Source organism: Cucurbita moschata, unplaced genomic scaffold, assembly GCF_002738365.1.
Source record: "Cucurbita moschata cultivar Rifu unplaced genomic scaffold, Cmos_1.0 Cmo_Scf00062, whole genome shotgun sequence".
NCBI classification, from domain to species: Eukaryota; Viridiplantae; Streptophyta; class Magnoliopsida; order Cucurbitales; family Cucurbitaceae; genus Cucurbita; species Cucurbita moschata.
The window spans coordinates 1,035,494-1,048,889 of record NW_019268578.1 but is presented as its reverse complement, the minus strand read 5'-3'; the positions used below and the strand labels follow the sequence as shown (position 1 = coordinate 1,048,889).

The 13,396-nt window shown below is 38.2% G+C and overlaps 3 protein-coding genes across 5 annotated transcripts in view; 1 reads left to right on the top strand and 2 right to left on the bottom strand.

Moving 5' to 3' along the window:
- The window catches only part of LOC111437036 (peptidyl-prolyl cis-trans isomerase CYP59), a 17,299-nt gene extending 10,420 nt beyond the window's left edge, over positions 1 to 6,879 (bottom strand). For 2 of the 3 annotated variants that reach the window (XM_023074861.1, XM_023074862.1), the window contains exons 1-4: positions 6,521 to 6,873; positions 6,116 to 6,220; positions 5,772 to 5,889; positions 5,585 to 5,635 (exon numbers count right to left, since the gene is read on the bottom strand). In XM_023074861.1, coding sequence (XP_022930629.1) covers positions 5,585 to 5,635; positions 5,772 to 5,889; positions 6,116 to 6,220; positions 6,521 to 6,618 — 372 coding nt within the window. In that variant the 5' untranslated portion in view covers positions 6,619 to 6,873. Of the gene's footprint in view, positions 1 to 5,584; positions 5,636 to 5,771; positions 5,890 to 6,115; positions 6,221 to 6,520 lie in introns of all 3 variants that reach the window. The other variant, XM_023074863.1, reaches the window with a different exon arrangement.
- A 2,398-nt stretch (positions 6,880 to 9,277) lies between these two features.
- LOC111437041 (zinc finger protein CONSTANS-LIKE 5-like) lies at positions 9,278 to 10,896 on the top strand. Its single transcript, XM_023074871.1, has 4 exons — positions 9,278 to 9,891; positions 9,981 to 10,118; positions 10,212 to 10,379; positions 10,527 to 10,896. Exons 1-4 carry the CDS (start codon positions 9,460 to 9,462, stop codon positions 10,596 to 10,598), a joined length of 810 nt encoding a protein of 269 aa, XP_022930639.1. The 5' UTR covers positions 9,278 to 9,459; the 3' UTR covers positions 10,599 to 10,896.
- A 625-nt stretch (positions 10,897 to 11,521) lies between these two features.
- On the bottom strand, positions 11,522 to 12,749 carry LOC111437046 (LOB domain-containing protein 4-like). The gene is made up of 2 exons (XM_023074875.1): positions 12,515 to 12,749; positions 11,522 to 11,879 (listed from the first exon to the last, which is right to left on the bottom strand). The coding sequence occupies exons 1-2, from the start codon at positions 12,701 to 12,703 to the stop codon at positions 11,610 to 11,612; spliced, it is 459 nt and encodes a 152-aa protein (XP_022930643.1). The 5' UTR covers positions 12,704 to 12,749; the 3' UTR covers positions 11,522 to 11,609.
- Between the last annotated feature and the right edge of the window lie 647 nt (positions 12,750 to 13,396).

Sequence of the window (13,396 nt, the reverse complement as noted above, 5' to 3'; positions counted from 1 at the left end):
TTTTTTTTTTTTTTTTTTTTTTTTTGTGAAGATTTTTCACTTGCGCTAATGGCTTTATGCGCTATTTCCCAAAGGAATAACTTCACCTTTTCAGGCGGATGTCCTTTCCATATTGTCTTTGCCAGTGTGGGATTTATTGCTTCTACTTTTTTCCCCATGTGCATCAAGGATTTTGTAGAAAAGACCCCGTCAGTGCTGGGTTGCCAAGTCAGCGGGTCTGCTTTGTTTGACAATACAACAAGGGCAAGGTCAAGGCTTAATTCGGCCCATTTTGTTGCTTCATTATCCTTTAAATTCCTACCAAACATCAGGTCCCATAATTTTTTACAACATTCATGTTTCTTTGATCGTAGCTTTTTTGATATGAGAGAGCATATACAAAAGTGGATACCTCAAGGCTAGCATTGTGTTTTCAATCCATGGTCGGTCCAAAATGATAGTCTTCCTACATCACCCACCCTATGACAAGTTCGGTCGATGATGAGGTTTTGATGTTTCTTTATATACTTCCAAGGTCCTTTTGTAGAAGATGGAGAAGGTTGATTTTTATTTGATGTAGAAGTATATTTGACCTTTATAAGATTTCTCCACAAGGCATTTCTTCGTGATGATATCTCCATATCCATTTGACGAGGAGAGCTTTGTTCTTCTTCTTTATCGAGAGAAGACCGAGGTCTCCCTTTTATGTTGGGAGGTTTATAATATTCCATCGAACAAGGTGTGGGTCATCTTTCCACAAGTAGTTTCTGAATAATATTTCTATATTCGCAACCACTCTTTTGGCATTTCAAATAGAGACGTGTAGTAAGTGGGGAGGTTAGATAATGTGGCTTGTATTCGGGTGAGTCTTCCACCTTTTGAAGTATAACATGATGACTATGTTAGCAACCTTCTTTCTATTTACTCAATAATAACCTTCCAGAAGGAAAAAGATTTGTGGTTTCCTTTTAAAGATAATCCTATGCTAGCAAAGGTTTTTACTGTCTCAATCATGTTTTTTATGGAAGAGGCATATGTCAAGTTAGAAAAGAGGATTGTGTCGTCAGCGAACTGAAGGTGGTTGATGCTTAAACCTTCATTACCAATCTGAAAACCTTTTATATGCCCTTCGTATTCTGCTTTTGTTAGTAGGTGACTGAGGCAATCCATTACCATGATGAAAAGAAAAGGGGATAGTGGATCTCCTTGTCTCAAACTCCGTGTGGCATAAATCTTCCCTCTCGGTCTTCCCTTGATGATGATGGAGAAGTTTGTGCATGAGATGCATCCTTTTATCCACCTTCGCCATTTTAAGCAAAAGCCTTTTGCCACAAGAATGTTTTTTTTAAGTAAAGTCCAGTCAACCTTGTCGAAAGCCTTTTTCCATGTCAAATTTAATGACTACACCTTTTTGTTTCTTTCTTTCACATTCATCTATGAGTTCGTTTGCCATGAGGGATGCAACGAGAATTTGTCGCCCCTCTACAAAAGTTGTTTGTTGCCCAGTTATTATGAAGAGTCGGCTGGAGTGACGCAGCTCCAGCAGAACAATGACGTGTGTCACGCACAAGAACCAGGCCGAGCCGCAACAAACCGGATCGCTGGCCGAACCGACCCGACCCACGACTGCATGAAGCAGTCCGCGCGTGGCCGTCGCGTGTGCAGCCTACCACTGGCGTCCTTCCCCGCGCGTGAGAGGCTCGTTTTTCGTCTGTTTACCTTCTGTTTGTCCCGATTCCTATTTTCATAATATTTTTATGTGAATAGGGACCTAATCAAAGAAAATCAGTATTTTTTGACACCTTACGAGCATAGAGATGGTAGCGAAAGGGCACGCGTCAAGTAGGTAAGTCACCACATGGACCTTAGGAAGGAATACTTGAAGGAATATACTCATTCCTGCTATATCTTTTTTTTTCCAAGTACGTGAGGCGTTGGGTCGAGGTAAGGCGTGATCAGAGGGGCGGGTTGTCATAGAGGAATGCATGTCCCGAGGCGTCAGTCCAATCTTTTTTTTTTTTTTGTATTTAGATTTTCATATTTTTGTTCTTGGAACTTTCATTTGTTTGAATCTTTATATTGAAATTTTCAGTTATAGGAATAATTGATTTCGCCTTTACACCTTCTCAACTTTTTCTTTGCATACACGTTGTTTTTTTGAGTCACGGCTCATAGTAAAATATCGGGTCGTGACAGTATTCTTCCACCAGTATTCTACCATTGGAAAAAAATTAGAATGGTTCAACCACATATTCTCGAAACGTAAAAAGGGGCCCCATTTACAGCAACCCATAGAAAGTAGAATGGGATAATAATCAGATATAGGTCTATTCAGTCTTTGAACACTAGGAGGTCTTCTGTGGCTAGGAATCTATCAATGAGTGTCAAGGTGGGTGGAGATCTATTGTTTGACCATGTATTGAGTCCATTATTGAGGGGAATGTCAATGAGTTCAGCTTCTCTTATGAAATTGTTGAAGTGCTTCCTGCCACGTGCCTCTGGTGACTTTTCCACTGGATTTTTCATTTACCTATCATCTGCCAAAAGCCAATTTTTTGTACATAGGCATGATAGGTCTTGTAATTCCTGCCATAATAGATGTCTCTCTTGATATCTACAGGGACCATAGATTCCTGTAATCCAAAATCTATAATTATCAGCCAGAGTAATATGTGTGGTTAAGGTGTATAAGCCTTTGGTGACTTCTGAAATGATCAAAGTTAGGTCATTCCACATAATTAAGATCTCCCCGATGTACCTGAGGCATCCAAAGCTGACCAACCAATATTTCTGGCACTCCAAAGGGATTTAACTATCTAGCGATCAACATAGTTCATTTTGTTTCTAGAAGAATAACCATAGTGAGATTGTATTTGAGGAGGTAGGACTTGATTAGGGCTCTCTTTTGCCAATCTCCCAAGTCCTTAACATTCCAAGAGATAATAATCATAAGAGGTATTAACCTCCCAAATGTGATTTGATCGATTTCTCATAATTGATGTTTGAAACGAGACCAGCAATCTCTCTAGTAAGTTGGCGTGGTTTCTTGGCTGTAGTGGGCTTCTTTTTCCTGAATGGAATAGCCATGATGCACATGTGGTGTTCTTTTAGACATGGTGCCAAAAATTTGGATGGCCATTGCTAGTGTGAGTGTTTCTAATATTGGGGTGACCTCTTCTACCATTGTTCATGATGCTTTTCTTGAAAAATAGTGTCAAGCTCTTTATCTGGAAGGGTGATCTCTAGCAAAGGGTGAGAGATGTCAGCTTTATCCGACAGTGGGGGATGGTAGGGCGGTGGAGAGGGGTAGGGGGCTGGATGCATATTCATCGTCTAATTCTTGGTCAATGTCAACCGTGGAGAATTTTGTTTCTGGGACTGGGACGGGGAAGGTTTTTTAGTTATTTATGATGATGGCATGTGTTTCTTGTGATGTTGTCACACCTTGTGAGTCGGGGATAAGAAGTGGTACAGTAGATGGGGTTTTGGAGCTTGGTGAAAAGTAGGGTGGGGGGTTGGTGGCCTTTGGCTTATGTGGGGAGACTATCATGGCAGATGGGGGTGTAGGAGTATGGTTTAGTTGGGGGATTGACCTTTTTTTATAGGAGTTGGCTTGGAGAGTAAGGGGCGGTCCATGGCAGATGGGTATGGTCATTACCTTTTTAGGGCTTTGTGGTATGGCCATAGACTTTGTGATGTGTAAAATTTGGTGTTGATTCTTGTTGTACTTGAGAGGCCACTTTAGGTGTTGTTTCTCGGTGGTTTGACCAACGGTGTGGTCCAAGAATGTTGCCTGAAATATTTGTATTAAACTTGGTATCCTTTGAGGTATAGAATCCTTTATGTGCTTGTTCAGTGCCATGGTAGTCAGTCTTGACATCAAGAAACAATTTTCGATTGAAGCAAGGGTCTATATTGACCATAAAGGGAATCTTGGAAGATTATGGTATTAAGACTTCTGTGAAACCCCATGTGTTTTTCTCAATATAAATGGTGGCTTCCATCCGGTCCACTCTCCATGAAGTTTTTTTTAACCATCTCAACAAAACCCCCACAGGCATCTCCTATGTGTTTCAAAGTTTCAATGTCCCAATGATTGAGAGGTAGATTTTATATTTTAATCCAACCTCCATACGAGGGAACCACTGGGTTGTTCAAATGCGTCTCATCATATCATGGTTCTATTTTCACAGTGTAATTTCCAACTTTTTGCAATCTTTTTTATTACAAATTAATGAGACATACTCCTTTGTCCGTGTGATGAAGAATCACCTTGTCTGCTTTGTAGGGGTTTAGTTGGCCAAAGTTATTTAGCATAGATTGGATGCTTCTGTTTATCATAAACCAATCATCATGAAAATGTTTTCAAGTGACAATCATCACCGTATCCCATACAGTACAAATGGGGGAGTGGGAAAACTCGTTGTTGGTCGTCTTTCCTTCTTTGTTTAGAATCAAAAGATATGTTTTTGCATCTGTCTTTCAACTTTCTGACATTTGTAGCAACTTTTTAGTGACAAGCAAGGGTTGTGTAGGACAATGGAAATGTCTATGGTCTTGAGTTTGGTTGATGATTGGGTATTTTAGTGGACAACAAGGGATAGTTTCTAATGAGATTGAAGAAAGCTATCCAACCTTTTCGTTCTTCGTCCACGAGGACAAAAAGCTTGTTTAGGCCTCCATTTCCATGAAGGATTTCAGCCATAGTACTCTCCTTGTTTGTGAGTTTTTCTATCCAAATGGTCTGTTCTGGAAAATGTTTCTCCTTAAAGAATTTTTGATTTAATGGAGTTAATGGAGCCAATAGTAGTGCTTGATATGATGTTTTCGGCCATTGGAAAGAGTCTCATTTCAATGATAGAAAAAAAGCTTTATCTCTAAAGTATTTGGTGTGGTACCATGGGGCCAAAGGTTTTTGTCCAAAAGGATTCAAAATCCTTGCTGGTTGATGTTTAATTTAGCTCAATCTTGTATAACTGAAGGCGTCATTTTGTAGATGTTTCGTTTTGGATTCGATGGGGCCGTGGGCTCTCAGATTCAATCCAAAAATTTTTACCATCAGAATAGCATGTAAGATAAGCCAGTACTTCTTGAAGAATCCCACTCACTAAATGCTCATCAATAAGTTCGTATAATTAATTATAAAACTTACATTTTACAAGACTAAACTTTTATCTATTGGACCAAACGTTGTACAATCAATTAAATTCCAAAGAGTCATATAACCAGTATATAACATAAGAATGAATGCGACCATGAAATTACTTATAACAAGATTTCCATAAAGAAGCGACAAAATAAGCATTCTCCCAAAGATGCGAAGGTTCTTTATGAATCTTGGAAAATTATATTGTTCCTTTTAGCAAAGCCTCCCACTAAATAACTTAAATGGCATTATCTTCACAAACTTTGGCCGGCCTAGCAATGGCGCAGTTAGAAAAAGTAAGCAATAGCAGCACTGACAATACAACACAATTAAATAAGTCAACCACAGATGAGTTACCCATATTTTGTAAATTGGATACTAAGGAGGCATATTTGAGATGAGAGAGGCAGACCCAAGCAATAGAAGAGAGAGCATAGGTTAATGTATTAGGCGACTTACAGTGTGCTTGCCATCAAGATACTCAAGATCATCACGCAAAGTGAAATAGAACTGAAAAAAAAAAAAATAAAGAGCAAGAATGCCGTCTTAGTTTCTAATGTAGTGCAAGCAGGTAAGTTTCAGAGAACATGCACCAGTACAGACAACACTTAATAACAGAGGAAACAAATATACATATCAATAGTACCTGAGAAGCATTAAGATTTTCTCCAGCACTAGCCATTGCCACTGTGCCAGTCTTAGAGTGCTTTAAATCGAGATGAATCTCGTCATTGAAGAATCGAGCCTGGTCCCCATATAGAAATCTAAAGTTTGAAGATGAAGGAAGAAGATAAGAAGAGACGGTGAAAAAAGAAAAGAGATATACATCACGCCGTAATACATAAGATGCCTACAAGTTCAAATTATTATTTCGAATCTAACGCAGCCAGCAAGCAATATTATAATATGAAAACTAAACAAGAAAAATTCCAAAACAAAAATAGAAAAAATAGCTTGTAAGATCAAAATATTGCGAAAGACAGCACTCACTTGTAGATTGAGTCACCACCAGTCCCAGTGCCAGTGGGGTCACCAGTCTGAGCAGTAAAGTCCTTCTGTATTGTATGAAATAGACAGCCATTGTAGTACTTAATCCTGCATCAATCCAGGAAAAAATAAGAAAGGTGCCATAAAACTGACAATGAGATATGCAAACCGTAAAGGTGAATTCATCACAGCTAGTAAACTAATTAGCCACTGCAATCAGCTATCTCTTATAATACGAAAATTGAAATTTTCACTGATAGAACGATGAAAACTATTGTTTTTCGTTGGTGAAAGCGAAAAAAAGAAAAGAAAAAAAAAGGCAAAAGAAAACAAAACAGAGTACTCAGAACACAATCCAGGCAGTAAAAGTAATAGATAGAACAAAGAAAATGAAATAAAATTACTCACTTGCAGAGCTTCAAGAAATTCTTGGAGGTCAAGGGGCACATGTCGGTGTGAAGGTCGATCACAATGTCCCCCAAACTAGTTACAATGAGCACAGACATGGCTTCCGCTGTCTTCCGCAGATTGCCAAGTTTTCTTCGAGGCAATTACATGCGCCAGTTGGTTGAGCTATTCGGTCAATGCTTTGAATTGAAAGCTGAAACTCCAGAGTCCAGCTGAAGTCCCTTCAACAACGGGAGCTGTCGGTAGAAGAAGAGCGATCACAGAGATGAAGTTGGAGGGAAGGCGCCGGTTTTGGGTAAACCGAGATCGAAGCGGATCTATGGCAATGGCCGTATTGTCGAGAATATCCTATACGGGCAGATGTAGCATAAGAAGTATACATAACCAAACTAACAATCGCGAATCATGTTGCCCTCGGAGCCCTAGGCCCAAGATTTTGGACTATTTATGCCGGTAAAAAGTTCAGTGGGCCTTTGGTCGAAGAGAATGATCTGGGCCGGGGCTGGAGTCCTTGTTATTTACATTATTGCCCTTTTGACATATCCATTTTTCAAAAAGTGTCCCGCTCCTATGGCTTCTTTTCCCCCTAAAATACTTTTTTTAAAAAAGAAAAAAAAAAAAAAAGGAAAAATATGAAATTGTCAGCATTGTGGGAGTTCTGAAGAGCAAGTTTTAGTAAAATAATGATATAAAAAGAATTTGAATGGAAGGATAATTGTCCCACATGACCCACCAAATGCATAATTGGTTTATTTTTCCTAGATTACTCCTCATTATTTTATAATTGTTTGTTATTCTTTTTGTAAAAAGAAAAGAAAGGAAAAGAAAAAAAAAAGAAAGAAAGAAGAAAGTTTAGAGTATAGAGTAGAGAAAGTAGAGGCAAATACCCATACCCTGTGCCTGCAAAACCCACAAAACATATAAAAAGAAATAGAAAATGTTCATAGGTAGATATGAATGGTGAAAGTGGCAAACAAACACCCAAAACAAAACAAAACAAAACAAAACAAAACAAAACAAAACAAAACAAAAGCTTTCTTTTCATCTTATGCTCTACAACATATCATCGTCTTATGATTCATTTTCAGCCTTTCCATTTCGCGCTTACATTTGTTCATTCATAATCCAGGCATTACTTGTATGGTTAGTTAAGTTCATCGTAGTTGTGATTTATGATGGGAATAACGTATAGTTTTCTCTTTTCTTTTCCCCCTTTTTGGAGTGTGTGGATTCGTAGCTTTAGTCAAAGAAAATGGGCAAAGGTGTGTACTTTATGGAGAACCATGCAAGTGGGCAGTAAGGCCCACACTCAGAGGGTGTAGAGAAGGGAAGGAAGAGGTGTTGGGGCAAAATGTTTGATGGGATACAAAGGGGCAAACAATCCATGATGGGTACCTGATACCAATTTCAGCCCTACAAAATCTTATGTTCAATCTCTTTTTTCTTTTTAACTCTCCACTTCTGTACCAATTTGGGCGTGAGAGGATAAAACGTCATAAAACGCATCCTCCATACCAACTTGGATTTACTTACTTTACTTTCATTCTTAATCTCCACTTTACCCGACTTAACACGTCTGGTTCCTACCAGACGTGTTGTAGTGTTGTACATACTTCAACGGGGAGGAGTCCTTGTGAGATCTCACGTCAATTTGAGAGGGAAACGACATTTTTTCACAAAGATGTGAAACCTCTTCCTACCAAACGTGTTTTAAAACCGTGAGGCCGACGGCGATACGTAATGGACCAAAGCGTATTCGTCTGGGCGGTCCAAGTGGGTTTTAGGGCGCCCACATGGAGTGGAGACCTCACTCGTAGCCATGAGGATTACTTGCTGAACTAGGTAGCTTGATATATACTTTAGTAGGCAGCGACAAGAAAAGAAATGAAAGCATGGGAATCACTTTATAAGATAAGAAAACAGTAGTGCAAAATCTGTTGAGAAATCTTTTTGAATCGGATACTTATAAAATAGTTTGAAACTAATGAATTGCTCAAGATTCTACTGACATTTTATGTCTTACAACACTCGCTCGAGATTATATTCTACTCGCAACGTGAATTTAAGTTGGCGATAGGACTGATGTAATTAAAGGCATCGATAATGGACGACAAAGATTCTTCAAAAGCAGCAATTTGGGTTTTATATGCGATAACCCTCTCTTAATTCAACAAACGCATGTAACAAAAGTTAATTCTTGTTTGACTGGATTGATTAAGGATCATCATCTCCTCGTATTAAATTCAAATTCCTATATAATTCAATTATTACAAGAACAGAGAAATTAATGAGTTTCTAATGAATAATCATTATATTCATCACCAATTCCTATGTGGAGGCAATAGAGATAAACTTTGTAGACCTCTTCTTTGGGGAAAAAACTTTGTAGTCAAAAGAAAGTCAAATTCATAAATTCACGACATCCTTTTTATTCTTTTTCTTTCTTTAATTTCTATTGGAAAATCAAAAGAGAATGAATCCAAAATAGTTTCCTAATTTCTCTATTAATATGTAATCAGGTTCATAAGAGGATATTTGTAGTTAAGATGTTAATGCCAAATGTCTGAGGTCCATGTGATATCAGATTCTTGCATTGCCCTTTACATTTCAACAAACTCCCTAACAAATAACAATCTTGTAAGGTTTATATCAGACCATGTTTGTTAATTGTTGTTGCTAAAACCTAAACATGGTTTGAAGGTGTTAAGAAACAAACACACTGCTCACAGTTTAGTTAGTTTTGGAATTATATCCCTCTTTTAATACCCAAATAAACCCACCCGCCACCCATCCAACAACAACTTGCTCAAGCTTAACCCAGTTTCACTACCCCACTCACACGAATATATATATATCTATATCTATATCTATATATCTATACACGTAAGAAACCAAATACCCTCATCTCCATTTCCTTTCTTAATCAAAACAAAACCCATATGGCTTCCATTCCTCAATTCTTCTACACCGACTATACAACGACGACAACATCAATAATTCCCAATGACTTCTGTGAGCAGCGCCCTCCTCCAACGGCGCCGGCACTGGGCGGCGGTGTATTGTGGGGCGAGGAAACTTCGGTTCCTTTGTTCGATGATTTTGGGCTTCATCATCAACCTCCTATTTCCCCATCCCAATACTCTTCTCATAAACCTGGTCTGACACCCACCTCGTTTCCTCACCAAGACATGATCGCATTGCCTCAACTTAACACGCCCTCCATCTGTGCCACTAATAATGCAGCCCCATGTCAAAGCTTTTGCGTTGGGTACCAACCTGATGATCATCCCTTGTTTCAATATCCAGACGATTGCTTCCGTTTGGTGCCCGAGACCGAACCACTTTACCACCCGCTTCCTCCCGACAACTGGGTTGAGTCATAAATTGTCCATTATGATTTAGTTTATATCCTTACTGAAAATTTACGATTTTTTTTTTAATTAATTGTGATTTGTTTTAGGAAATTCAAAGCAGCCAAGTTCCTGTATCTGAAGACTCAAACATGAAGGTGGGCCGCTATTCTGAAGAAGTAAGAAAAGAAAGGATTCTGCGGTATTTGAAGAAGAGAAACCAAAGAAATTTCAACAAAACCATAAAGGTATATAATATATGTAATCTGGTTACACCATAAATTAATAGAATACAACGTATGATATAAGGTTAATTTGTGTGTGTATAAATTAAACAACAGTATGCATGTCGGAAAACCTTAGCCGACAGAAGGATTCGAGTCCGAGGAAGATTTGCGAGGAACAACGAAGCATGTGATCAACAACTTAATCCGACTAAGATCAACCACACTTGTATTCACAAAGCGGACACTCAATTATTATACAACCGAGATCATGTGGGTGCCCAGGTATGTATCTATCTACAAAGTGGGCAATTAATTATCCCACATGCATTAACATCTTAATTTAATATTATAAGTTTTTAAAAAAAGTAAATTAAGCTTTTGAAGTTGATTAGTGGTTCAATAGACATAATGTTATTATGATATTTGCAGAGGAAGAAGGATGAAGAAGAATGGGTAGAAGAGATGAGAGGGTTAATGTACTTACCATACATCAGCAGTTGAGAGATGGCAGTGATGAAAATCAAAAAGGGGCAGCAAATTAAAGGGAAGACTATATGAAAATACTTGGTGGGTAGGGCGTACTATAATTAATGAATCGAATGAGCAGAGGTAATTATGATAATGTTCCGAGTGTTAATTTTTCAATCATCCTAGGATATGGAAACATAGGAGAGTAAGAGAAGGAGGGTTCAGCATTTTGTCATTCAAATAATATATAACATATGGTTTAAAAAGGTGTAGTTGATGGGATGGGATAGTGTTGATTAGTTCATCATCATCACCAAATGATTCTGGTTTTATATATAGTGGATGTATATCACATCCAACATGTAGTTAATATGTGGATAGTGGTGTATTAAGTTTTGAATTAACAACATATTTTGTAAATGTAGTAGTCCTCTCAATATGAACGCAGCAAAGGCAAGTATCCACAAATAGTTTTATTCCTGGAATAAAAATATTAAAAAAATTAAAAATTAAAAATTAAAAAAAAAAAAAAAAAAAGCATCCAGGTAGAAAGTGCATAATATATATGATTGAGAAAAGAGTGGGCTAGGTGAGAGGGAGAAGGGTAATGGGTTCAGGGGTTTTGGTGGGCTTTGGTGGCCTTTGGTGGGCAGCACTAATGGGATTTTGCCCATCAACCATCATCTCTTCATCTCCATCTGCTCGCTCTGACCTGAAAGCAGCGCTAGCTACTGTTCAAACCTCACTCCCCTCTCAACTCTCTCTCAACAATTTGCCTCTCAAAACCCTGCACTACATTCTATACGCCATTTGTATGCACCACTAACGTCTACAGGATTCACTTTCGCCCACCAATAGGATACAATCTCAAATTTGTGTTATTTTACTTGCCTACATTATGTTAGACGATGTCGTTTTCTCTCTAACTTCTTCTTCGATCGTTTATAAAATGTCAATGGAAGCATCAAAACTCTAAATTTTTAAGGTGTCAAAATGTAAGAGACAATGAAAAATGGGTCAAAACAAAAGCAAAGGGTAGCAAGATCACAAGGAGGTGAATGAGGGCACATTGGTATTGGGCGGCGAAGGGAGGACATCATCAGTGGACGATGGTTGTGATGCCAAAGAAAATTGGGCCATTTTGAAATGAAGCAGCTGGGCTTGTGTCATCGCCAATTGTTGTTGTAGCGCATCTACTTGTCGTTGTAGGCACGATATTGTTCCCACACACCCGTAAATTGGGTCTCGAATCCTCGCATTCGCTTCATACACCATCGAACTCACTGCGTCGCTCCGGTGTTGCTCGGGTAACTCCTGCATTTACCATGAAGATTTACTATCTCTTCCATGGTTTTTTTTTCAAAAATTATTCAATAAGTTGGTCTCTTTCTTTCTAACTTCTAGATGCATGTATAATCAAACTATAAGTTTTGACTTCCATACTCTACTCAATAATAATGATCTATAAGATGAAATAATGAATATTTTGAGATATAAAAAATGTAGAAATCATTATAACGTCACCATTACGCCAATAATAATCGATTAAAAACATACATTAATAATGGTTTAGAACTTTCCCCACGTCAAACCATAAAAAGTAAATGAATAATAATTAAAAGAAGAGGAAGAAGAAGAAGAAGCAAGATGCAGACAAGTGTAGAGGTGTCCATATATGTATGTCTTTACCTAAAAAATAATAATTCCACACGACCCAAAGCTTGAAAATTACCGCTAATTTCCTAATATGAACATCTTCGGTAGTTCATGAAATGCAGAAGTCAAACCAATTAAAATAATGTACACACGACATAGCTCATTGAATAATCTCAACTTAAGTCAACATAAACCCGTATGAACATTAGCATGTACCCATTATTTCTCATGGTCTATATATATATATGGTTTTAATAATTAAGGAAATGGGTAATTAAGAGGGAATAGAAAACCTGCAACAATTTGGTGACGTTGCTAGCTCCAAACACCTTGTGAACACTGGAGAATTTGTGGGGTTGATCCGCTGGGAAATAAGGAGCAAAAACGCAGTCTTGAGTGCAACGCCGCCGCAGAAGCTTGCACGCAGCGCAAGGCGATGGGGCGCCCTTTTTGCAGCTCCCCTTCATCATCTCTTTTGCCATTTACATATACCAAAATGAAACCCTCTAACTAATTGGCTCGTGAAACTAAATGAAGGAATTGGACTGAAGAAGAAGAAGAGAGAGAGGGGGGGGTGGGGGGTGGCATCAACAAAATAGGGTAGAAGCGATACCAAAATCTTTGTAGGGGACCCATCATTTTGAATACAAAGATTTTGGTTGCACATTATTGGAATTGCTAAATTACAAGCAAGCAAAGCCAAAGCAAAAATCTTGATTTGATTCAAATCATCCAACAGCTTCCTAATTTTCAACCATATGCAATTATTGTGTTTAATCATCAATATGCAACATGGGTTGGCTCCATCTCCTTATTCAACACCTCACCCTCATTCATTTTTTGTGTGTTTTTTCCCAACTTAGCTTTACTTATACGCTTCATGATGATGCATACTTAAAATAAAATAAAAAATAATAATGATAATAAATGGCAAAACAAGAATCAACATAAATGGTTGACATAAATCAAAGTTTTGTATTTAACTGGTAATGAAAACGAAACTCATTGCTAATTATAATTAAGGAATGTGTTTATGGAAATAATTACTTGATTCTGAAGCTATGTTTGGGTTAGTGGGGGAGAGGGAGCTTTCTCAAAACTACAAAGGCCGACGGAGAAGAACAGGCCGGCGGAGGAGTTGGTGGATGCAGATGGCGTGGGCCCTTATCTTGCCC

Coding starts and splice junctions, on each gene's coding strand:
- LOC111437041 (XM_023074871.1), top strand. CDS start 9,460: ATGGCTTCCATTCCTCAATTCTTCTACACCGACTATACAACGACGACA. Junction 9,892..9,980: donor CGCTTCCTCCCGACAACTGG/GTTGAGTCATAA, acceptor GATTTGTTTTAG/GAAATTCAAAGCAGCCAAGT. Junction 10,380..10,526: donor GAGATCATGTGGGTGCCCAG/GTATGTATCTAT, acceptor TGATATTTGCAG/AGGAAGAAGGATGAAGAAGA.
- LOC111437046 (XM_023074875.1), bottom strand. CDS start 12,703: ATGGCAAAAGAGATGATGAAGGGGAGCTGCAAAAAGGGCGCCCCATCG. Junction 11,880..12,514: donor ACGTCACCAAATTGTTGCAG/GTTTTCTATTCC, acceptor TGGTAAATGCAG/GAGTTACCCGAGCAACACCG.